The sequence below is a fragment of the Pseudopipra pipra genome, chromosome 2 (genome assembly GCF_036250125.1).
Source record: "Pseudopipra pipra isolate bDixPip1 chromosome 2, bDixPip1.hap1, whole genome shotgun sequence".
Lineage (NCBI taxonomy): Eukaryota > Metazoa > Chordata > Aves > Passeriformes > Pipridae > Pseudopipra > Pseudopipra pipra.
Window position 1 is genome coordinate 95,177,990 of NC_087550.1, and position 25,728 is coordinate 95,203,717.

The 25,728-nt window shown below is 35.7% G+C and overlaps 1 protein-coding gene across 5 annotated transcripts in view; it reads right to left on the reverse strand.

The window, feature by feature from the left end:
* MYO16 (myosin XVI) overlaps positions 1–25,728 on the reverse strand; it is a 375,232-nt gene that overhangs the window by 109,331 nt on the left and 240,173 nt on the right. For all 5 annotated transcript variants that reach the window (XM_064646535.1, XM_064646539.1, XM_064646537.1 and 2 more), the window contains 7 exons: positions 25,074–25,185; positions 22,416–22,533; positions 21,599–21,670; positions 20,850–20,991; positions 11,325–11,397; positions 2,056–2,208; positions 1,261–1,461 (listed from right to left, as the gene is read on the reverse strand). In XM_064646535.1, the coding sequence (XP_064502605.1) occupies positions 1,261–1,461; positions 2,056–2,208; positions 11,325–11,397; positions 20,850–20,991; positions 21,599–21,670; positions 22,416–22,533; positions 25,074–25,185 (871 nt within the window). The remainder of the gene's footprint in view (positions 1–1,260; positions 1,462–2,055; positions 2,209–11,324; positions 11,398–20,849; positions 20,992–21,598; positions 21,671–22,415; positions 22,534–25,073; positions 25,186–25,728) is intronic.

The window sequence follows — 25,728 nt, forward strand, 5'->3', positions numbered from 1 at the left end:
CACCATCTATAACGCAGCTGCTTCCTTTGAGAACACACGCAGGATCACCCTTGAGGAGAAAAGACAATGCAGAAAGAACCGTGTCTTGTTGATACCATCTAAGGAGTCTTTCTGCTGTGCCTTTTGCAATCGGATATGTCTATCTTGTACTGGCCTCATTAGCCACCAGCATGCTTGTAACAAATGTGGATAGAGCCTTCCTAAATCTTCGTTCGCGAAGCCTGGCCATGATGATGAGATAAATAACTTCTAAACATGCTATTCACAAAGCTTCTAAGGGATTCTATCAGTGGATGGATATCTCATAGAATCATCTGCATAAGGCTTAGAAAGTGTGAAAGTACACAGAACAAGTTGTTCAGATGTGAAGATTGATTTCTGCAGTCTTCGGTCTATGTTCTCACATGATTTCAATGGAAATTTTGGTAAAGTGATAACTAAGAGCCCGTTATATTGTACCCATATAATTTACATTCCTTAGCTAATTTCAAATACCATGTTTTGAACAGAGAGAAGTAGCAGAATGTCAGATTAATCTCAGAAGGGCCAATCTGTCAGACTATCTAAAAAAGTTATTATCCCTCTTAATACATGCCTAATTTGCTTGCTTTGAGTTGTGGGTGGTGGTGGAGACCATGTGAAAATTAAGTATTGGAAAGAAAAGGATAAAAGGCCTATTTAAAAGAATTAAAATAATTACACTTTTTCTGTGAACACTGCAGAAGGGGGAATGCAGAATATTCATCTTATTTTACAGCCATATTGAAAGACACTTAGTACGTTCTGGGGTTTTGTAAGGGGAAAAAAAAAGGAAAAAAAATTATGACTACTAACAAAAACATGGGGGTTTTGTTTTTGATTTTTTTACCAGATGCATGCTGGTATCCCAGGTATCTACATATATAGCAAAGGATCTACAGGGACCCTGTACTGTTCTGGAACATTTGAAGGCAAAGTGACAGCCAATTAAAATGGCATTAAACATTTATGTTAAGGGATCTGAATCATCTCCTTCTACATGAAATGCTCACAGTGAAGATACAATTTAGGAGCCAGAATTAGGTAGCCTGAATCCTGCATGCTATAAGTTACAGATTTTATACACCAGATATTGCACTGAGATTCTAAATTGTCCTCGGAAAATTTATCACTTGACAGTGAATTGTTATTTATAGTCAGGAGTTGGAGAAGCTATGTAATTTTTTGTTTTTGTTTTCTTTTTTCATTAACTGCATGTAAATGATCATTCAAAAAACTTACCCTCCCAGCATAATGCATAACAGTGAAGGTGGAGCCCAGATCCTTTGGGGCAAGGTTACCATTTCCATCTTTTGTTGAGGAATATACTGTATTTGTGTCTGATGTATCCAGGTAACACTGAATGCGTTTAGAAAGACTTTGTTCCACTGACCAAACAGATTGGCTTTCTTCATCCAGCATTGACAAAAAGCCTGATGGTTTCTGAAATGAAAAATAAATTTTTCTCATTTTATATAGGCGCAATAGAATTTCACTTGTTCCTTGTATAGTAACACACTGTGTAATTTATTAAACAGAAACACATATCAACTCAAAGAAAAGGAAAAATAAAAAGATTAAAATATTTTGGTAAGTGTTCAAGGCTATACACAGAAGATAAATCTATAAGAGATGTAAGGAACAATATTTCAATTGCCAAAAATGGTCACTATTGACGATCTTCTAGGAAACTGATTAAGTTACTTCCTTCCTAGAAACTGTACTCAAGAAACTAGCTTCAGTTACTTAAGAAACTGTCAGGCTTTCAACAGAGACTCGTCAGTCCTACAGCTGCATTAACAACATGCCATGACACACAGATGCCACGCATTAATCAGTACAGACAAGGAGTTTCTGGTGCATCTTCTTCATCCCTGGACTGTTAGCAAGCTCTGTTAGCCCTTGAGTTACAGTCTCTTTGGACCCACAACCTTATCTGAAGATTCATAAATCGGAAAATGCAAGCAAGGTTGTATTAATCTAACATGCAGAGACAGTGTATAAATATACATGCTGTAAAATGGATCTGGAAACTACCTGAAAGAAAAAATCCAAGGCTGCAGTATGGTTACCAGGAGAATACACTGTTTCCATGGCAACTCCCTCTTGTACACATTCAGCTTGCTCTTGTAAGAAAAGCACTTCATTGATGTACTGGTGTATCTTCTCATTGGTCATGTTGACACACAGCTATTGTAAAATGAAGAAAAACAAGCGTATTAGAAATTTACTGGATAATTCATTGATGTAGGTTTTACTGCACATCTAATATTGAATTTGATGAAATGTCAATCCACAATATGTTATCTCTTGGTAGATCATGGATTTAGCAAGACCCTAGGGAAATTTATATTTTAACAGCTATTACGATAAAATTGGGAATACACAGATTTCTGCCTGCACAGTTCATTGCGAATTCCACATAAGAATTATCAAATACCAGCATTATCAAATATAGTGCAAATTTACACTAATTCCATTGATCGAAGTGGGGCAACTTTACTTATAAATTGGTACATTTAATATTCTTCTGCATTTTATATTCAGGAAGCCTCTACAAATGTAACGTGCTTTTAGAAAAAAATAACTACATATTTGTTTAGGATCCTGACTCTGCAGTTATTTCTGTGCTAACAAAGACATTCAAACTCTGTTTCCACATATAATGCCTCTGAAGTCTAAAGCAGTTTCTGAAGAACTCATTCTGTTTTACCCAAATACATGTTATAAAACACCTAGGGATATTTTACTAGTGTTGGTCTCCATTTTAGAGACATTCTAAGGGCAGGTTGGCAAGAAAACAGTGTTCAATTGTAAAGTTCAAAGTTTGAACAGATAAATAATGTAGAAGCGTCTCAAAATATTTTTTGATTGCCATATAGGAGGTATAGTGCCAGTTCTGCAAACTAAATAAATTCATAGAAATCCGATTTTCAATTAAAAACAGGTGGGAGTTGTATCAGCTTATTTTGGGTTTTTTCGTATTTTATTCAAAGCTCACCTGCAAAAATAGGTAAATATTTAATAACCTTGTGGAATAAATGTTTTAACTGTTTTATTGACATTGGAGTGGAAATTTCAGTGGAAATTCTAAAATCTTCTCCAGTGCTATACCAGCTATGACCAAGAAATTAGGAAAACAGAAACTCTTAAAAGGGTGGAAGAACACTTCGTACGAGGAATGATGCTAGGAATGCTTGCACACAGTCTCTTTTCAGACTAAACTAGTCACGTATTTGTCTTGGCCATAAACTATATCTTTCATGAATAAAGTGTGCAAAAGCAATTCCACCAGCATATTAAAAAGTATGAAGTATTTATATCAATCCTAAAATTACCTGGCTTAACATCCAGATGAGGAAAGAGAACCCAAGTAATGTGTAATAGCTGCCTGAATTTTCCATTAACACATTATGTAAGTATAGTCAACTTGCACTTGTTATACAACGAAATAGATCAGTGTGAATAACAGTAAGAAGAAATAAGACAAAACCCCATTTTACAACCAAATGTCTATTATTAACTGTTTTTACCAATGCATGATAGTGCAGACAAAAGACAGACTCAAATAAAACCATTATTTCTTTCGAAGTGGGATTTATAACGGTTCAGATTATTATCTTATTTTACTAACAATGGAAGTATACAACAGATTTACACTATCTACTATTTCAATAGAAAAGACAGCTTTATTAAGCTGTGGCAGGCAAAACGTTCTTTACTGGTCACTTTTGGAATTCTAATTCTAACTACAAAATCTTTCCAAAAGCTTCTTAACATTATTTTATAAGGCAGACAAGCTTATAATTTGCAGGATATGGTAAAGCCTTTAAAGTGATGCATGCTGTGTACACCTTTATTTGCAGATGAGTTATTTAGAGGACCAAGTCATTCAATTTTACACAGGTATATTTTACTATAGAAAAGTTGTCAAAATCCCTATAAACTCAAGCTTACTTTAATCTTGAGCCAATCTCTTAAAATACATTAAAAAAAAGAAGAAAGTACCTGAGAACCTGACTGTGCAGCAAAATTATTGAACTACCAAGGGAAAGACTGTCTGAGACATCTTAAAAAGATCTAATAAATAGCACTGGTTTTAAGTGCCAAAAAAAAAAAAAAGGAATAGTAGTTTATTAAAACATTCATGCTTGGATCATAAAAGAATCCCCACAATTTTAAATTCTACTGATCAGTGTATTATGGCATACACTGGTGTGCTTCTTACCAACACAAGCAACACTGTCATTCAGATTGGCAGACTGATGACAGCAAGGTACTGCAAACCCAACCAGAAATCAAGTTCAAGCACTTATACAAACTGCAAGCTGCTCTCTCTAGCAGTGGCTGAGAATAACAGCTCTGCAGAATGAGAACCAGGACGTCAGCCTGGGCCTGCTGCAAAGCAAGACATTCTGATCCTATCATTCTCCATTTCATTGTTTTATACAACCTGCTGGGAAAAGGAAATAAAATGAGTATTTCAAATTAAAAGTTTGACACCAGTTGACATAACAGTTACAACAGCTGAAATGTAGAAGTGGGATGAAAATGAACTAAAGTAGCTTTGTAACTCAACTTCTTTTGCTTCATGTCTCCTAAGTACTACATAAAACAATGATGTATTTTCTGTCTAAAGATCTGAAAAGTTCAGAGACCTGCATTTTTTAAAACATGCATTTAATTGCACCCATGAAAATTAGATGGAAATATAGTAGTAACAAAAAAAAACCTCAAAGAAATTTTGACCTAAAACAAGTATTTACCTTTAAGAACTATATATTTTTTTTTACCTTGCAGCAGTACTTAACATGACCTATGGCACTTTTTGTCATTAAACATTGTTAAACTGTTCTTGACATTCATCTCATGGGTTCCATTTTATATCTCTTCTGTATGGCTTTCTACCTTCTCTTCTCTTTCTTTCTAATCTTAACTCACTATCAGGTCTCAGTGAAAACAAATACACCATATATTTGTCCAAGTCTTCTTTAAAAAGTCCTTTTAGAATATTTTTAGAAGAAAAAAATATTCTTGTTCAAGTATAGAGAAAAAACAACTTGCGGCATCACCCAAATTGTAGATTTTGGAAGAAATTATAGTGGCATATACTGTAAAAGCAGTAAATATTCATCATATTAAACAGTGTTAGCTTGATCTCTCTTTTACCACATTTGACCAGTTTGCACTATTTACGCTAAATAAAAATTTAGGTAGAATACAAAAATTGTACTGTGCTCTAAAGACAGAAAAGCGCCTATGACTAATGAAATTTTCCTGCTCTCCACTCCGTTCACTTTTCCTGCTCTTATGTCTATTTGAAAAGGCGTAACCACAAAAGGGAATCTGTGAAAAGAAAACTTGGTGACTGTCAATCAGTGAGGAAAGGATGGATATAAAGACCTTCTGGAAAGCTCATTTACATCCTTTGATCATGCAGAAGGATTAGCTCTCCCAGGGTATGTGTATTCAGAGCACAGAGTAAAGCTTACAGTTGTCATATCAATACATCTATCGGGCCCTATGTTGTGGCCTGAGATGATGATGCTACAACGACAAATTTAATCTGCTAGAGTGCTCTAGCATTTCTCAAAAATGTAATTTCTAAGATAATGAAAAGCAGAATCATTTTCTTTTTCCTGAGGTTAGACTCACCTAAGGTTGATATTCACTGATTTTTCAGAAGTATATTCACTGCTGTTCCTCTTTATATCTGCTACCCAAATATTTCAACATCCTTTTCTTTATGTGTAGTACCAATTAGAATATTTCTAAAGAATTTATAACAAAACCAGGACCCATAATGTTTCTTCCATTGCTTATTAGGGCTAATAGGATCTAACACAGATTCTCCATGCAGCTCCAACACAAATTCAAATGTAGTCCTTCTACCTCTGTCAGAAGATGTTTATTTCACTGGGAATCCATGTCATCTCTGGGGTCAGTTGCCTTTAGCTGATCTGTGTTACGCAAATGACATAAAAGTGCTACATTAAAACTTTATTACAGGTGCCTGTCACCTGAGAAGCCTTCCACAAAGGAGGGTCTGAAAAGCCCCTCAAAAAAGGGGCACTATTCAATACAAAGTGGAATAGTCCCCCACTTGATTTTGTATATATAAAAGTATTGAACAAACAAGAAAACAAACTTCAAGTAACAACAATCTTTTCTTGAAAGAGTTTGGAATTGTTTTGAAACTAATTAATTCTGAAATAGTTTCAGAATTCATTTTTTCACTCATAATGCTGACCATAAACTAAGTACTGTAGGATAAAAAAGGGTGCCACTGTGGAAAAGTAAGATATCAGATAATAAATGTCCTTGTGTAGCATTTCACTAATCAATCACAAACTGAATTGAGCTCAGAATCTCAGTTTGAGATAAATTATTTTATTTTTGTCCACAAGGCATCTACCATAAAAGAATAAAGAAAAAAATACACACTTTAATGTCAGGTACATGATAAGTCAGCCTTAAAACTGAGTAACACTGTTTTTCCAGTAGCTGACTGGAACACTGGACAGACAATAGTGTCCTGTACAAATCGAAAGAAAAGTGTGCACTATAAAAAAAGACCAAAGAGACTTAGAGGGAAGAGCACACTGACAAAAGCCATGCAGAGTGTAAGATCCTCAGGAACTGGGTCGAGGAACAAATTAAAACACAGGATCGCCAGGGAGGGCAGGAATAGGCTTTTACAGCCCTCCTCAGCTTTTCCTGGGATCCCCCAAGCCCTTCCCAGGGGCCAATCCCAGGTGACACCTTAGCATGGAGACTAGCAACTCTGACTTAAAAATATGTCATTATTTTTCCTTGTTAAATGCTGAATGTCTAATGTCTGAGACAATACAATTTTATATAAAATAATCTGTTATGGCTGTTTTGGCTAGGAAAGGTTACATGACAAAATGTAGTGTCAGCAGAGTTAACTACAGAAATAACACACTGACAAGTTAAAATCTACAACACCTAATAACAGACATAGGTAAAAATTTCAACACAGCTGGGTTCTACAATCTCTACTTCAGAGTCACAATGGTGAAGCAGAAAAGTCCTGAATGGGGCAGGCAATGGTCCCTGCTCTCAGATCCAGCTGGCTCCTGACACGAGAGATATGCTGCACAGAACTGCCATGGAAGCTGTGCCTCTCCCAGAGCTCTACTGCATCACACAGATAATGTGCACATACTTTAATGGGTATAGAGTTGAATGGGAGTCAAGAGACTCTTGACTGTTCCAGTGACCTACAGTACTAACCCAGATAAATCACTTATATTTCCTATAAAAAGGATAATATATGCACAGTTTCTTCTGCAAAATTTAAGAGGCCTACAGAGGCAAAATACCATCCAAGAGTTGAACATGTTATTTAGCAAGAACTAAATATGTTTTTCAGATTACCACTTGAATTAGACATCAGAGAGAGAAGATTACTGGAGTCCATTTTACTGCATTATTGGTCTTTACGATTAGAAAAAGTTTCTTCACCCAAAGAGAGAGTGATTAGGCACTGGAACAGGCTCCCCAGGGAAGTGGTCACAGAACCAAGCCTGACAGCGTTCAAGAAGAGTCTGGATGATACTCTCAGGCACAAGGTGTGACTGTTGGGGATGGTCCTGTGCAGGGCCAGAAGTTGAACTCGATGATCCTTGTAGGTCCCTTCAAACTCTGTATATTCTGTCATTCTATGATTCCACAACTACAGACCTCCATTTTGTTAGAAAGACCTGACTTTCTGCAGGAGAAGGAAAGGCTATTCTTCCTGTCTGAAGTCTGGTTTCTCTCCTATAATACAGTTTTCTTAGAAAAAAATTGGGGGGAAATGGTACAGGCAACTATCCCTCCTGTTTATTGCTTGTTATGTTCATTGGTCATGAGTTTGTTCAGTTTGTGGTCAAAAAATACACTAGCATAAGGGTATAATGAAGATTGTAGCATTCCTCGACTGTATTATTCGGAGTTGTGCTGTGAAGTAATCATGAATAAGATCTAACCTAGTTTTAAATTCTACTAGAAGAGAAGCAGATATTACTACTTTTAAAAAGGTGCAGATTAAATCGTAAACAAATATAGTCCCTCTCAAACAGGGAAACCTAGGAAAACATTGAAAATTAACACTGAAATCTGCAACTGCTATTTTTGGTAGAGCACTCATATTTCCTGAAATTACCACAAAATGAAGGTCATTTCTGTATAGAACAGAAAAGAGAAATCTGTGCTCACTTCTGACCATGTTCCACTGTGGCTGTATACAAAGCTGTTCTGGCACAGCAGGTATGCAACTGCTCTAGGAAAACACTGTTCTCAAGCTAATGATCAATGCTAGGAAGTGACTGTAAATTGTAATTGGGTGAGATAAAAGTGTACTGTAGTAATTTACCACAGCTCAGCTGACAAACAGTACCTCACTGAGTCCTGGTAATTCAGAAGTTTTCAGTCTTTATTGAGCAATGACTCTTTCAGACTGTGGCTTCTAAAAATACTGCTTCTTACGTTTCAGCTTTTAAATTTCATATCAAAAATCAGAACTCCACTCACTATTGTTTATTCCACACACTTATTTACTGTTATTTTAGAACTACACATCTTTTTTTTTGGTCTTATAAATATACTGTACCATACATGTGCTATAGAATGAAAACTTACCAATGCTCACCAAGTACAAGGAAAACTTAATTAAGAATGACTTCCTCTTCATAATCATCTAAAAAACTTTTCTACTGACAAGCTGTCAGTCACATTGTTTTGCCTGCAGAAGTTATCAGACTCCTGGTGTAGACATAATTAATCTTACTTTTCTAGTCCTTTGACATCTATTTTTCTGTGTTGTCCATGAGTCGTTCCTAGACCAATCCTTTGTTTGACTTTGACATTTCAATGCTCGAATGTCTTGTCATTCCAACACATACACTGGAGTTTCTACCTGGTTTATCTATTGTTGTCTGCCTGAAAACACAGTATTGCTGTTCTGTCTTAAGATGCAGTTTTTAAAAAAAAGTTTTTTTAAAAAAAGTTTATTAAAATGAATTGCTTAAACGCACATGTGATTTAGTACCTTACTGCTCTCTTAATTATGATATTAGACTATCTATCAACTAATCTGATATGAAGAATCAGAAAGAGTCACACAGCTACTTGGAATGCCTCCAGTCTTGGGCAATCAGGAAGTTTTAATTTTTCTTGAAAACAGTTGTAATTTTTTTTCCCAAGAAAGCAGGAAAACAGATATCACACAGAATGCCTTATCATATGCTAATTTGAAACAAAAGGTTCATTTTCCCAAAAATTACTTTTGTAATGCCATTTTAAAATATTCTAATCTAAATTTGATTGAAAAATAATTTTTATGGCTCCACCACTGTCTGGTTGTAACATTTAATGTTAACCTTCTGCGATCACAAGCCTTGACACTGGGCATGTTTGCAGACATGATGCAATGTTTTGCATGAGGACCCTATCTGGGCTAATAAGACTGTTTATTGTTAGGGTTAACAAGTCCAGGCAGAATACTGAACTAGGCTAGACTGCTAGACTGTTCCAGCTTTGAAGTTCAGGCTGTTTTGGGTATGTCTGCATGATTACATTGTACCACGTGGCAACACAAACTAGTTCTTTTCATTGATACTGCAACCTATCACTTCAGGAATCAGGTATGTTAATTGCATTACAGAGTTCATATAAGAATGAACTCTGTAATTCCCTCACCTCTATTCTGCCTTTTCAGGAATGCAGTTAAGTAGATTCTGAGATAATATTCAGATTATTACTCAATATTATTCAACAAAATGCCTTCAGTCCAGGTGGAGGGACAGTAAGTGTCTCTTGAAATATATTTGTTTAGAAAAAATAAAATAAAAATGCAAAGTTGACTTTGAAATAATCATTTTTGCTATGCAGAAATCATAAATTACTTTTTACTCATTTTTCTTTATATCTCTTTTTTTTTTCTTCAAGTATCCTCTGGAGTCATTAAGCACAAAATTACTTACCCCAGAAGTTGGAATTCAAAGTATTTCATGATGCAATTGCAGATCTTATATGAGTTTCATGACAAAAACACAATGCAGAACAGAGTCAAAGGAAAATAACTAGTAAGTACCAAGATGCACCCCTCTCTTTTGAGAAGTATTTAAATTGCATAGAATACTTTATCCTTATTAACAAGGAGGCTTTATAGATTTTTTTTTTTCAGATATTGTCTGTTAAAATGTTTTTAATTTTTCACTCTGTATTTTCCCCCAAAGCAGGCATTCACACTGAGTAAATGACTGTGAAATTTGGCACACATCAATAGTCCTTAATCCAGCAAATGTTCAAGCAAGGTAGAACTGTAGCAGCAAAAACAACATTGTGAGAGGGGAACTGCAATATATTTTATGGCGTTCTTACATGCTCTTTCGAAGGTACTGGTAAACCCATCATGCTTGTGCTTTCAAACATTTAGAAATTGGATAGCAATGTAAACATGCTGTACAGGCTGAACTAATGTGGCTCTATGACTTCTATTTCATTAGAAAGAAGAAGTTGAGGCATAAAACAACAGATTAACTGGGATGAAGGGGTAAATTCTGATTTCAAAAAATAACAAGTCCTTTGTTGCTGATGATGCCATTCTATTCTTTCCCATGCTTTGATTTTCTATTCTGTTTTCTTCTGCTACATTACAGGATGAATGAACAACTGAACAACTGACAAACAACTGAACTCTTTCAGTGTGTTGTGTAAAGTCACTTATGTTTTCTGAAATACGTAATTCACAAGAGCTTTGGTGTTCAGAGACTAATGTTGAAAATAGGCAAACAGCTTAAAGAAAGTTTGATATTTAAATGGATCTTTAAGCATTTAGTAAGCTAAATTTCAATCTATTTTACATGGATGCAATTCAATTTTTTGAAAAGTCATGTGTTGTAAAGTCACTCAAAGGTGAATCTGCCAGTAATGGCACTTAGCATAATGTAGCATTTTCATTCTATTTTTTCTCCAAGGCATCTGAAGACCTTTTGATATTTCTTCCAGTTCAGTGTATTGTCCTTCTACTCACTGATCTAGCTGAAATATAACTTCCACAAGCATGAAAACAGACAACACTATTTCCCTCAGATTGTCTTTCAGTGCTGATACTATCCTTCTTCAAAGTCATTATGGTAGATATTTACAACAACTGTACAAAGATCTGGATATAATTCACACACGTATAGGCTGAATGGGAAAAAATATATTTAAGAGAAAATTTTCATCTTCATCTATATTTATATTCTGATCAAAACACTGATTAGTTAAACATTCAGCAAAAAATCAACACTTACCTGTTCAAAAGTATTCTTTTGAAATTCTTCAAATCCAAAAATATCTAATACTCCAATTTCAAACACCTGGTCACTGGGAAGAAAAGATATTAACAATAATAAGAATTCAAGCAAGTGAATAACAGATCTACTGTTTCTGACAGAAGTATGTCTGTTGTGGGACACAAGCAGGCTGTATATCAAAAACATGGGATGAAATACACAGCAGAACATGTACAGAACAGAATCAAAATTCTACTCACCAACCTACTGTATTGAATGGAAATAAAAAAGCAGGGTTCATGATTGTTTTAGCAGCCATGTTAAAAACTAAATTTGTGAGATAAGGAGAAAATCTTAGCTTCTTTTAAGTCCAGTTTCTAAATGTATAGGTACCCATTTGCTCATATAAAAGATAGACATTTAGAAGAAGTTTCAAAAATGCTTGGTTGCACTCAGTTACCCTTTCCAGTTTATATTTCTTTGGCAGTCAGAATCTAAGTGTACTTCAAGGGAAACCTGCTAAGCCCAAGCCCAAGCATTAAGTAGAGGCTGAGAGCTCAGGCTGCACAAGAGGTTACATGTCTCCTGGGAAAGAACACTCAGGGTTCAGGCTTGAAGAAGACAGATGTTTCTTCTCTGTATATATAAAAGAGTACTTGTTGACAGTGCATCTAATTTGTCCTGTGTCACTGCATGCATTCAGGGAAGGGCTTTTATTTTGGCCAAGTGGAAGGATTAGGGCAGAGCAGTGACCTAGAATTTGGACAGGAGAAATGGGAAAGGGACGGAGGTGTGTTAATATTCTGTACTTGGGACTGAGTCACTGTAAACCTGATCTGGAGAGGAAACTAAGTTCACTACAGTGAGCAAAATGAATGTTTTGGGATATTCTGTTGCCTATTTTGTAAGGATTTGAAAACTCCATATGAAAGATCTTGGCTCACTGAGGCTGGATTTTTTTAAATTTTCTTCAAAGCATTATCAGATAGAGAACATAAAAAGTGGGTTGCAGTCAAAAAGTTGCTGCAGTTTGCCTATGTGAATGCATGGGACTTTCTCCAGAGTGAAATGATCTGCAGCAGAATGAAGCACTTTGTACTACAGCTGATGGCTTTCTGGAACAGGGAAAATCAGCAAAGGAAAAATCACTCAGTTTCCTAAGAAAGGATAAGGACGCTGTCTAAAGTAGGTAAGTTTTCCTTTGTCAACATAATTTGCAAACTTATGGGTTTATATGCATGCAAATAATATAGCAGGCTGCTGGTTCTGAAATCTACTTTTCCATCCACATTTTTTCTCTACGTTCTATGTTTCCTCTATGTCTAAATCTATGTGTATGTCAGGGTATAGACGTAAAGGAGAAAAAGGTGAACCACTGTTGAAGTACTTGAGTATAGTTCTATTGCAGTCATTGTAACTACTAACATTTCATTAGGCAACAATCCAGCCCTCAAAATAAATTCCCATATAACAAACCAAAAATGTAAAATCATTAAAGGAAAGCGCATTACAAAACAAGGGGGGAAAACAATCCTCAGGGACAAGCAGAGCCTTTTTCAGAAATCATACTCAAGAAGTCTGTCTTCATTTTCTAAGGTACACTAGTTCAATGCACTACTGATTGTCACAAGACTGGCTATATGCGGACATGTCAGACATAGATTGTTACATAATAAATATAGTCTAGAAACACTTTGTTGGGCAAGAGAGGTTATTGGGAGGTTGATTAGCCTCCAAGGGAATTTCTACAAAAAGCATAAAGCTATATCACCACCTCCATCTCTAGCAATGACTCCAATTTAAATTGTGTTTTAAAATGTAAGCCTCATTCACAACTGCTCCTGATTGGAATAAGGTGTATGTTCCTTGTTGCAATGTGTTTTAAACAAAACCTATCCCTTTCTAAAAAGAATCAGATGTTTTAAAAACAAACTACCTCAGAGAAACTAATATTGAAAATCCAGAATTATTATGCTATCTAAACAGGTTTTATTAAAAAAAAAAAAAAAAAGAGCAGTTCGAGATTTTGGAATACTTCGTAAGTTTTCCTTTTTTTTTTTTCCCCTCCCATTTAGATATAGCCTTCCTTACAGGAAGGCAAAATAGGAACTCCTATGTAACATTGTACAATGGCTGAAATATTGCATTATATTTTGCAGTTTTTAAGAACTACTTAACACAGAAGAACCGCTTATCCTTTATCTGTCTAATTCAGTTAATAGATTTGAGGCTGGGTTGTTTATATGGCAGTTGAGTCCATGATTGTTATTTTGTCATATTAGTCTCTTTTACTTTCCCTCAAAGAATATATAAACATTTGCATAAGGAAAAGACCAATACAAACTGACTTAATGAATTATTACAAGTCAGGCTAAACATGAACCTGGTCCTAGTTTCTAAAATTCTGGGTAAAATTCTTAGCAGCCAGCCTACTGCCTACCTCAAATAACATTCCTTATGAAAACTGTGATATTTGCAAGAAATATCTTGACTTGCTGAAGATGCATTTGTTGACAGGAAATCATCTCATCCCAGTGTTTTTATAAATGCCCCTTGATAATCTTGGTCTAGTATTCTTAGGAGATGCATACTCTACATGAAAAGAGCTAGAGGTTTTACATAATTAATATCTTGCCTACGGGGCAAATATAACAGAACAAGGCTCTATATCCTCTACAAAAGTGACATTTTACTATTACATTGTGGTATTTATGTGCAAAATCTCTCCAACCATGATAGTAATTTTCTGTATTAAATTATTGCCCAAATTTTGAAAACTAAATAACAACTCACAGCACAACATCAAAATTAAAAGCATTGTTTTATATGTAGCTGCAAATTACTTTGGGTTTTTTAATATTTCTTCTTGTTTTTCTCTTTTTTATATCACTTTTCTTCTCAGAAGGAGGGTTCATATCTGTTTTTATTGGCTAGCTGTCAATCATATTAATTCCAGCAAAATTACTTTTCTTAAATTAATCATAGCAGAGACTCTCAAGGCAAAATAAAGCATGAATGATCCCATGTTTACAAATGAAAGGTCATGTCACCAGTTTCTAAAAGAACAAATATCAGAAAAAACCACTTTTTGTTCTGAAAGATCCCCTTCTTTTATTTTTTATTATTTTATGGTTACTAAACATCACTGACACATTTCCTCATTACATTTCAAATATTCAGTATTTACTATGTAAAAATAAAATAACTATAGTTTTAGTAGGGACTGAGACTTTGATTTCAAGTTTGACAATATTTCCTAGCATAAAAATTAAAAAAAAGGAATTTGCCAACATTTGAAGAACTTTGTTATCTCTTAGACCAGTACATAAGTTTGAATAGTTAAAAACAAGCATGGATGTTCTCTATAACTCATTTTGGTTTTCTTACTTACAAAACAGTATTTCAACTGATAATATTTTTCAATGCCTCCAATTTTGCCTCTTTTTCCTCAGAATGACATCTCTGTAAAGATGTCCTTACAGACTAAGAATATCTTTTTGATCTTGTACGCTTAACAGTTGTATTATAAAGAAACTACATGGAAATTCTTGGCAGCTCCTAAAAAAACAATACACATACAGAAGACATTCTGTCTAATGATCTACTGCCTTGGTAGACTTCTTGCCATTCATCAAGAGATGCTCTTGAACCATTTGCCTTTCCTGGCAAAGTGAACAGAACACCCTTTACAATATGTCTAACCCATTGCTTCAAACAAACCTACAGAATGTTATTTGATCAATTTTCTTTTCATCACAGATGATTTTTAGTTCCGAAATCCATAGGGTTCATTCCCATGGTTATTTTTTGCAATCTGCCTGCATAAAGCAGTGAGGTGAATCTCTTGCGGGAGGGTGATCTGATGTGCCTTTTCATCTGCCCAAAAGATAATGTTTCTTGCTGTTCCTCCGACTTCTGCCAGTAACGAGGAAGGAAGTCAGTAGGCTTATGTCTGATCTGGATAAACTAGAAGTGATACTGATTTATGAGGAAATATTTCTAAGATTAGATGACGTATATAATCTAACCTTCAAATTAGACCCTTGGAATCCTAACTAAGAAGCCCTCAGTTTTCCCAGGGGGACAGATTACACCTGTTGTCATAAACACAGTTCTTGAAGGGAACAAGCTGAATACTCCCAGTTGGATATGTTCTTCATCATGAACAATTACTAAACAAAACTAATTTCTGTAACTTTTGAGAGCCTTTTCAATATTCTGAGATTTTTCTTGAAATTTGGTGTCATTGCAATGTCTCAGGTATCTTGCTCAACAACTGTAATTTTTCTTTTGATATTACCTTACCCAGGTGGGAGTGGTACATACAGAGACAGTGGTTGGACACATCAGAAGGAAATACTGGCTCCATATCTGACAAACATTTCTTTGAGTGACTTGACAGGTATGGTAGGAAGGAAAAAGCATGTTTGCTAATAGACTCAAGATCCATAGCTTTCTCGTCAGCAGCACATACTATTCCCAGCTCTTTCAAGTAGAATTTTTTCTATGCTTTAAAAAATGACATTATCTTGTTTAATGAAAGACTAGAAATTATCCAGACTGAAGCAGATTTCAAAATATATTATGCACCAAATTATATCTGACGCTTTGTATTGTTTGTCTGTTTTAAAGATTTCCCTACCTCTACATAAAGAAACAATTCTCATTATGCTGTGAGTTCATGTTCTGAGAAGGAAGTTGTTTTCCCTCCTTCCTGCATGCCCAGCACTCTTCTGTTGCATTCAGTAATAGATACATAAATGGTTTAGTTTATGCTCCTTTTTTTTCTCTTAAGCTGAGAAGATTTCTATTCCAGAATATTTTATTCTATAAATCAGATTATGTACTAAGAATGAAGTAAATGAGACATCTGAGATCTTTCCTCTGCCCAAATAAGTGTTCCCACTGCTACTCTTGGCAATATTGGAATTTTGCTGGCTGTAAGAGTATACAGTCAGGATATACAAGCTTTCAGAAAATACCTATTTAGAAATACTTATATGCTCTATTTGCAACAGAAATCTATGGCTGACCTGGTGATACAGACAGAGAGAGTAACTGAATGCCAGCTTTCTTTGCTTGTCTGTAACACAGCAGGCATGTTGGCACTGGCCCCATCTTCAGGCCACATAAAAATCACAGAATGGGTCAGGTTGGAAGGGACCACAGTGAGTCATCTGGTCCAACCTCCCTGCTCAAGCAGGGTTATCCTAGAGCACATTGCACAGGATTGTGTCCAGACGGTTCTTGATTATCTCCAGTGAGGAAGACTCCACAAACTCTCCAGGCAATCTGTTCCAATGCTCAGTCATCCACACAGTAAAGAAGTTGTTTCTCATGTTCAGATGGAACTTTCTGTGCATTAGTTTCTGCTCCTTGCCCCTTGTCCTAGCGCTTGGCACCATCGAGAAGAGCCTGGTTCCATCCTTTTGACACCCTCCCTTCAGATAATTATAAACATTGATCAGGTCCCCTCTCAGTCGTCTCTTCTTGAGACTGAACAGGCCCAGCCCCTTCAGTCTTTCCTCATAAGAGATGCTCCAGTCCCTTAATCATCTTTGTTGCCCTCTGCTGGATCCACTTCAGGAGTTCCATGTCTCTCTTGTACTGAGGAACCCAGAACTGAATAAAGCACTCCAGATTGGCCTCATCAGGGCTGAATAGAGGGGCAGGATCATCTCCCTCAACCTGCTGGCAGTGCTCTTCCTAAAGCACCCCAGAATACCATTGGCCTTCTTGGCACAGTGCTGCCTCACGGACAGCTTGCTGTCCACCAGGACACCCAGGTCCTTCTCTGCAGAACTGCTTTCCAGCAGGTCAGCCCCAAGCCTGTACAGGGAGGTTGTTCTTCCCCAGATGTAGGGCCCTGCATTTGCACTTGCTGAATTTCAGACAATTCTTCTCTGCCCATCTCTCCACTGTCGAGGTCCTTCTGAAGGGCTGCACAGCCCTCTGGGGTATTGGCCACTCCTCCCAGCTTCAAGTCATCAGTGACCTTGCTGAGGAGGCATCTGCCCCTTCATCCAGGTCACTGATGAATAGGTTAAACAATGCTGGGCGCAGTATTGGACCCTGAGGGACACCGCTAGTAACAGGCCTCCAACTAGACCCTGTCCACTCTGGGACATGCTGTTCAGCCAGTTTTTATCTATAAAATATTTATCAGCTTTTTATCAGCTTTTTGTCAGCTTTTACCTACAAAGAGAGAAACTCTTTGCTAACTAGCTGATAAAACAACATGACTTCTACTTACTAGCAGGCAGGAAACATAATATTAAGATTTTCTCAAGCATATATATATCTAATTAGCTCTCTTTCCCACAGAAAAGAAAAACAATATTTCACAAGAGTTCACAGACATTCTTAAACCCCCATATATGAAAAGTCCTCTTGCAGAATGAGTCAGGAATACTTAAAACATTGTCTTAAGTTATTTCATTACTTATTTGGATTACTAGATCCAACTTCGCCAATGTGCAGTCAATTACCTTGAAATTTAGGCAGCCATGAGTGCTAGTCACTTATCTACAAAACTGAAAATCAGCATATTTATTTGAAATGGAAGTAAACTTTGAAGAGTTAAGAGTCTTGGGAAGAAACTCACCCAGACTATTTTGGTAACAATAAAATCAGTAGAAAAGGGAATCTTCATATAGATGAGTGAAGATAAATATAAATAACTAAAAACCAAATAAGTATAAGCACCTGTGAGAAATTTTAATAGTGTCCTTCTAATCCCATTCCAGGGGCCAGTTATGGCAAAATAGTTTCTCCACAGTCAATTTTTTAAAAATAATATCAAGATGAACAAAGTAATAAACCTCAGACCTTGCAACTAGCATCTAGGGTTACAATTTAGTAAAAACTAGACAAAATTATAAGTAAGTTTTTATGGAAGAGAACATTTCTAAAGGTGTATTATCTCACTTAACAACATCACCAAAATTCTTGCTTTATACCTATTGAATGATACTGTACAGTAATGAATTCGCTGGATTCTGGCAACACTTCTGTCCTATACTTCATACCTTTACATCTCAGTCTTTGCAGCTTTTCATGAATCATCTCCTCTTCCCTTAGATCTAATTATAATCATCGCTTTTATTTTGTCTGAAACCTGTCACAAGCTATTTCATAGTAAATCTAAATCAATATTAAAGAACAAAATCAAGTATTTCCACCATAAAAGTTAAACATGGATAACTAGTTTCCTCAAAAATCAAAGATCAAATGTTTCTCTTAGAGTTACTAAGCCAATAAATCTAATTTTATTGCTTCATAAATTCTCACTGAAGTGGAGTGGAAGTACATTTAAGCTGCCTCACAACAAAATGAGAACTGAGTTAGAAACCTTATTTCAGGTTTCTGAACAAGGTTTCATCCTGTCTGATAAGTAGTAACTCTGTCAGTTTCCAACTGGGGAGTGAAGCGTAGCCTGAAATGTATCACACTTCTTTAGTCACGTAAGTTAATGGCTTGGGTGAATCTCTACACAGAGGTTTATTAAAACTTCACCAAACTGGAGATATGCTGCTGCTAACTGATACAGCTGCTCAGATGTATATGAAGTAAATCTGAATCACAAACCACAGATTCGTTCAGTAATCCAACTTGCATCTAGAACTGTGCTATGCCTTGATTTACTACTCTGGGGTAAACTATATGATTAGACTGGACCAAAAAAAAAGCTAACTCAACTAACTCAACTGAGGTTGAAATATCAGTGAAGGATGATCAACTTAATTTTCACTTAAAATAAGCTAGTTAGCTTCAAGTTTGGAAAGGGATCTGAGGCTGATTTTGACCTGCTAAAATTTAATATGTCTTGTCAGTACTACCAATTAATCCTGAGCTGGTTAGCTTCCTATAACCAGCCTAAATGAAGAAATCTCTCTTTTCAAGAATAGGTATATTATGTGGCCAGAGGAGACTTGCAAATTTCTCATTCCTGACAACATTAAATAGCTGTTCTGTTTTAGCTAGGACTTACAGCATCACATTGTCTACAAGTTACCTAAGGTAGAAATAGTTACCTCTTCTACCTACTGATTGCACTAAAAGGAGACTACAAGGTAAACAATATACAAACAACTCTGACTTTCAATATTTGAAGATCCTATGATATCTAGAAATTATAAGTTTATATTAATGACAGAGATATACAACACCCTATTCTGAAACACTGTGAGATCAAATGGCAAAATTACACATTGAAAAATTTTAATAGATTTTTAATATACTGATTCTAAATTTCTTTCTCAACAACCACTACAAAAAAGCTCACTGTAGTTAGCAATGCCTGAGATGGATTGCTTGTCACAGACATTCAGCGAGCTAAGCTCATGTTCCGTAAGTTCCAGGGATGAATGAGGAAGAATTGTGACCACATGCTGTTGTCCTTCCCTATTACAAACAGACTATTTCAAGTTAGGACATGGATTGGAAAGTTGCTCTGGCTTGGTGTCAGAAACAGACAAGTAAAATCATTCTGTGTTACTGGCAAACCTTTCTTTTGCCTCCAGCAGGAAGCTAGACACTCTGGTGAGATACATAATGACAAAACATTTTTAAGTGCAGAAAGCTCCGAGTTACTCAGGCATGGTACCTTTTTCCATTAGCTACATCCATAGAAGAGAAATGTGATTTATCACTAGTTGGTCTACAAATAAGAATAAAAATAAGATTGTGAAGTCCTCAAACTCTAAAAGAGAGAACCTCATAAATATTGGTCCTATTAAGCCAATGCAGATATAAAAGAAACATTCTTTTTTGAAAGTTCTGCATCTGTCATTTGTGTATTTACCATTTAAAAATATGCCAAGACACTTGAATTTTGCGTTCATAAGAAAGATCAGCTGAGCGTGCGAGATGTTGAACCTTGATTAAGTCATATGCATATGATCATCTAATTAGGTCTACTGTCTTAGTTTGTTACATTGATTCTACTGAGATTTCCTTTTTTTTCTTGTTTCTTTAATTTGTTTCTTGACTGCTCCACTGATGCACGTTAATTAGCACTCATTTTTCCAAAACACCACATTGGATAGCAAAAGCATTGAACTTAGCAGATGATAACCTAGAGAACATTCTTAGAACATTTAATTCAGTGATATTTATAAATTTTTTTTGAAGGCATTTGAATAAAATTCTGTTTTTAATACCCTGTGCTAAGGCCACTGTTTTGGGAAGAAAGAACAAGTATATTTCACAGTAAAAAAACACCAGGCAGTGTTTTGAATGTGGAAAGACTATCATTCTGTACTGTCAACTCTTAAAAGGCTACTAATTTCAACCAGCAACCTTTATTACTGCATAAAGTACCATGTCACCCTATACAAGCAAATAAATAAACAGATGTGTTACAGAAGAAACAACTTGAAGGAATGGTTGGTGCCTTAAAGATCATGGTCATACTCTCATAAAATGCTTTAAAATTCTATCACTATGCATTAAATTCCTCCACTTAATGGAATTATGTTTCTTTTATGGATCTGGATTTGAATAGAAAATGGTACACCTAATAGTTTATAATGGCACTCCTACCTGTCAGTGTCATCTTGATTTTGAAGATAGCAGTTGATTGTGTTGACTAAAAAGCTAAATAGACGACCATATAGGGATTTTGCCAAGAGATCCCGATAAAAATCTGCAATCTCTATAGTGTGCCTCCGTACAATCATGTCTCCTATGAGAGAAAGCAGAAAATGGAGATGAAAGCATGCTGTGAAGTTCGCCTTAAGTAATTTTAGTTACAGTAAATTTAGCTACAGTTACTTCTCCTTTGCCAAACATTTACACAGTGTTAGTTTTTTTTCTGAAGCCTCCAGTGCAAGATGAGAAGACTGTCAACACTCAAAAGATTTTCAGTTTGGAAATACGTGCCTTTATACTTTCTTCAAAAGAAATATGTATGAGTACCACAGAGAACTAGAATTTTATTGAATATATTTTTTCAGGTTTTTTTTTCCAAGGCACTCCTGTTGACTTTAGTTCTCACTAAAATTCTCTATTAATATCTAATCTGTTATCTTGACACACTTCTGTAAGACCAATCAAGTTAGTAGCCTGTCAGCATCACAATGTGAAACTCCTTTGCTGCCATATTACAACAATTTGGTGGCTCAGTCTGATTTACTGCATGGCAGACAATCCTACATATTCCTCAGAGAAAATATTTACAAGGTCATACAAGACATAAGAAAAAAAATCATCAGCTTTTAAAATTCTCAAATCAGATGAATCAGAATGCCATCAGGGCCGATCTACGAGAATTTAAGCTTGGAAAAGATTACCTTTAAAATACTGAACATCAGTTGTTAAGGCTGAAGCGAGCTCATCCGGTGAAACCTGTAGCATTCCTGCCACTGAAATGAAAAGAAAATTTAAAGAAGGACTGATTTGGGCTATACTGCATATTTCTTTTCTTATAACAGATTTTCTTCTGTAGATGCTATTTTTGAATAGTGAAAGAATCCACACACTAAAGAAAAGGGTGCTGTCATAGGAGTAATCAAAATTAATGAACACAAAATCGGATTACTATGATCAGTACTTTGTGAAGTTTGAACATCTCTGTATATTACATTACATTACATTAAGATTATTCAGGACATTCCCCAGGGTTTGGCAGACTTTCTCTCCTACTAGAGTTAAGGTATGCTACTTACTGACATTCTGTATCCATAAGCCACTTGGAGGAGATTTGTAAGTGATCAAGAGTGCAAACTTCAAAGCATGGAAACAAGAGACCCTTTTAAGACATGGACTTTGAATGTAAGGAATTCAATTCAAAGCAAATTGTTCAGCTGTTGACAAGCAGTGCAAAAGCACTTTAAAAGAAGATGGTACAAAGTGCACTGTTCAATTTCTTTTGGCAAATGATAGCATTAAAAATGACATTTAATTAGATAATTTCCGACACTGGCATTTTATTTCATCCCATAAAAATCTGTAGTTTATGAAACATCCAAGTCAATTGGATACTATCTTGCCACAGTAACTTATTTTTTTTTGTCTCCCTGGAATTATGTTTCCATCTGTCGGTGGAACAGCGCAACTGCCCTGCTGTGGGACCAAGCAGGCGATGCTCCAAGGTCATGTCCTACTGACCTTGTTCCAGTAGCTGCAGGTCTGACACAAATGCTGTCTCAGCGTCTGTCAGAGCCGTAAAGCGAATGTCTCCAAGATGCAGAATCGCTGAGAGAATTACAAACAGGTTCTCCACCTCCTGCACATATTTTATGCAGAATTAAAGATAAAGAAGAGATCTGTTGGGCACATCAGTGAAAGGCAATGCTTTATAAAAACACAAATTCTACTACATTGTATCACTGGCATTTCCTAAGTTAAAAATTGCTAACAGTGTGAATTACTAACAGGAAATCTGGATTTAGAAATCAAACTGGAACCTATTTAGGACATACACCAACAAAATTACCTTTTATTCCTTTTGTTTTAATGTAAGTCACATAAACTGCTAGGTTAAGAAAGTTTTTCAGAATGTGATTCAGACACTTAAATATCTTTAACAGATGCATTAGTTCTGCAAGAAATAAACATATCACGTCCATAGAGAATTTCCAAAGAGACAATTTCTGTATCTGGGAACGGCAAGGTTTGTTTTTTCCTCAGGCAACTGCATTCACAAATAAAGTGTCTAGCTCTAAATTATAACAGGTTTTTGGTAGTAAAAGCTGTAATTAAGGTCTTAAAGAAACAAAAGCAACCTCCCTTGCCCTCACACTTTCCCTCCATGACTACATGCTCTTTTCTGATGTCTCCAGTATTATGAAGCAGTTATCTTTAAGGGCAGATTTTTCCTGGCCTCATTTTTATTGCAGCAAGAGGAAAACTAACTTTCTTGGGTTGTTTTGGTTTGGTTGTTTATTTTTAAAATATTTTTAAATCCAAGAAAAAATATGATCCATGATATATGAACCTTAAACGTTAAGATATAGAAAGCATTGTGCATTTTTGGAAGTTTTTTTAAGGTTTTTTGGAGGGTTTTTTTAAGTGCTTCTTTACAATTGTAAAATGAGAAACCTGATATCCACTACATTACATGCCATTATGCACAGCAAAGTTAATTGATAATTTTAAAAATATTTTTGAAAAATAGTATTTGGAACCCAATTCTACCAAAACTGAAGAAGTGATGGTGAGAACTCTCACCACAATTTGCAGAAAAGATTAAAAAATACACTACTAATGAAATATTTGACCAATACATCCTCTTTATTCCCAAGTTTTCTTCTTCTTTTCTTCTTGTTCCTTTCCCCAATAACTATCAAAGGCCACTAAAAAAGTCTTTCTGGGACAGACTATAGCACCAACACTGTTTAAGCAAGTTTTATTCATACATTTTTACACAAGAACTTCAATCTCTTACTGTATGAGACAGATATTAATAGGGCAACAGTATATTTTTCTATTACACAGTACCAAAGCTGAAGATTCGAAAAGACCCAGTACATACAGGTGAAGTCTGAACAAGATAACTCCTAAAACAGAACTGTCATGTTAATATGGCATTTAAACTAGGGTGCTATACCCTGCTCCTTGGGATGATATCTTCGGCAAGATGAAATGGCACACTAGTACAGCATACTCCTTGTTTGTAAGTTAGATCATTCAGAACTGATTTGGGAATGACTGAACAACACTGAACGGCAGAGGGTTGGGATAGCTGTTTATTCTGGTGATTTCAGTAAGCCCTCAGGTTTACTTCATATTCCAGATTCTCAAACACTTTCTCAGTGTGCTCTAAGATGTGTGTTCCCTCACCTTTAAAACAATTGTTTTTAATAAAAATTAACATATTTTTGAAGATACCATTAAAAACTGCTAAGGAATCTTTATGTAAGACTTCAAAAAGATAATTTATCATTAAATGTGGCTAGATAGTCAAGGAATAATACATACAGACCTTTCCATGTACCTCAGAAGTAATGAGTAGAAATTTTAGGAATGTGTTTTACATATTCCGCTCTAATCTTCAATGCAGGAGATCAGTGTGCAGCACTCCAGAGTTCCACAGATTTCTAGCCTCCTAAATAATTATTCTAACACTGCCTGAATACAGAGGAGATTTAAAGATCGTTTACACTTTTTTAGGTTGCATATTTACACAAATTATATGAGTTCTCATATTCATCCCTCCATTTCCTCTAACTTCTGTCCTCCAAAACCTCTTCTTGATTAATTTTCCAAATTATCTTCATTTGTTTTATAGGATAAAAGACAAACATAAGGCCTATCTTCTCGTTGCTTTTGAGGAGTTAAGTCAGCTCTTTCAGGTTACCCAGCTCTAATTTTCTTTGACTAAATAATTTTTTATTTCTTTTCAGGTACTGCTAGCATATGTGTGTTTCACAAAATTAAAAAAGACAGGGAGATAATCAAGAAGAGGAAAAAAATGCCTGTGGATTTTATGAGATGTCTGTCACATGGGATTTGATTGTTTCTTTTTATCTATGTAATTTAATTGTTCAGAGTATTATACCTTGCAGCTGTGTAGTGAATCTTTAAGAATTAAACAGATTTACATTGCTGGTTCTGTGTCTAATTAAAAGTGATTACAGTAATTTCTCTGGAGTGAGCTAGTACTGTATATTGTTTCAAGCTCTTAAACAACAGGGAAAAAAAAAAAAAAGAACCAAAAAAGCACTTCTTTTCCCTCCAAAAGGTTATCAGGGAGAGATCCATATGGGCTGTTTTTAACTAGTATGATGATTTTAGCCACAAATAACATAAACTCGTGTAACTCACCAGGCTATTAAATCCCAGAGCACCTAGAGCTTGTTTTAGTAGGATTAATTTCTCCCTGTTTTGAGGGTTGGCTGTTGACATCGTCTCTTCCAGTACAGTCTGGCTTAGATACCTGCAGAGAGGAAAAACAGCATATATTGCATTTACAAGGCTGGTGCATGATCAAACTTTTGAAGTTAAAATCTAGCTTTGCATTTCTAAGCAGAGGTTTATTACAGATTTTTCTCAGCCTTTGGAGAGAACAGTACCAGCAACAGAATATTCTGTATTTCTTTCTTAAACTTTTGCTTAAGACTCCCCCCAGCCCCAACTTTAGTCCTATGTGTAAAACTTCAGATTGCCAGTTTTGCCATTCTTGCACTACCAGAGATTCCCCTTCAGAAGGAATATTTGAAGAGAACCTCTGATAACTCTGACTGCTTTAAATTCCCCTCCTGTTGCTAGGGAATAGATCAGCTCTTAACTGCCACTATCATCATTCATTCCCTTAGCAGCTGAACGGATGACAGGTATACTCAGCATCTCAGTAACTAAGTAGTAACTAAGTACATGGAGTAGTAACTGTACAGCCCTTAAGTTGTACTGGTTTGCACACTGTGAAGCAAAAGGAAATTCTATGATCCTTCCTAAAAATAATGATTAGAAGAGAGAAAGA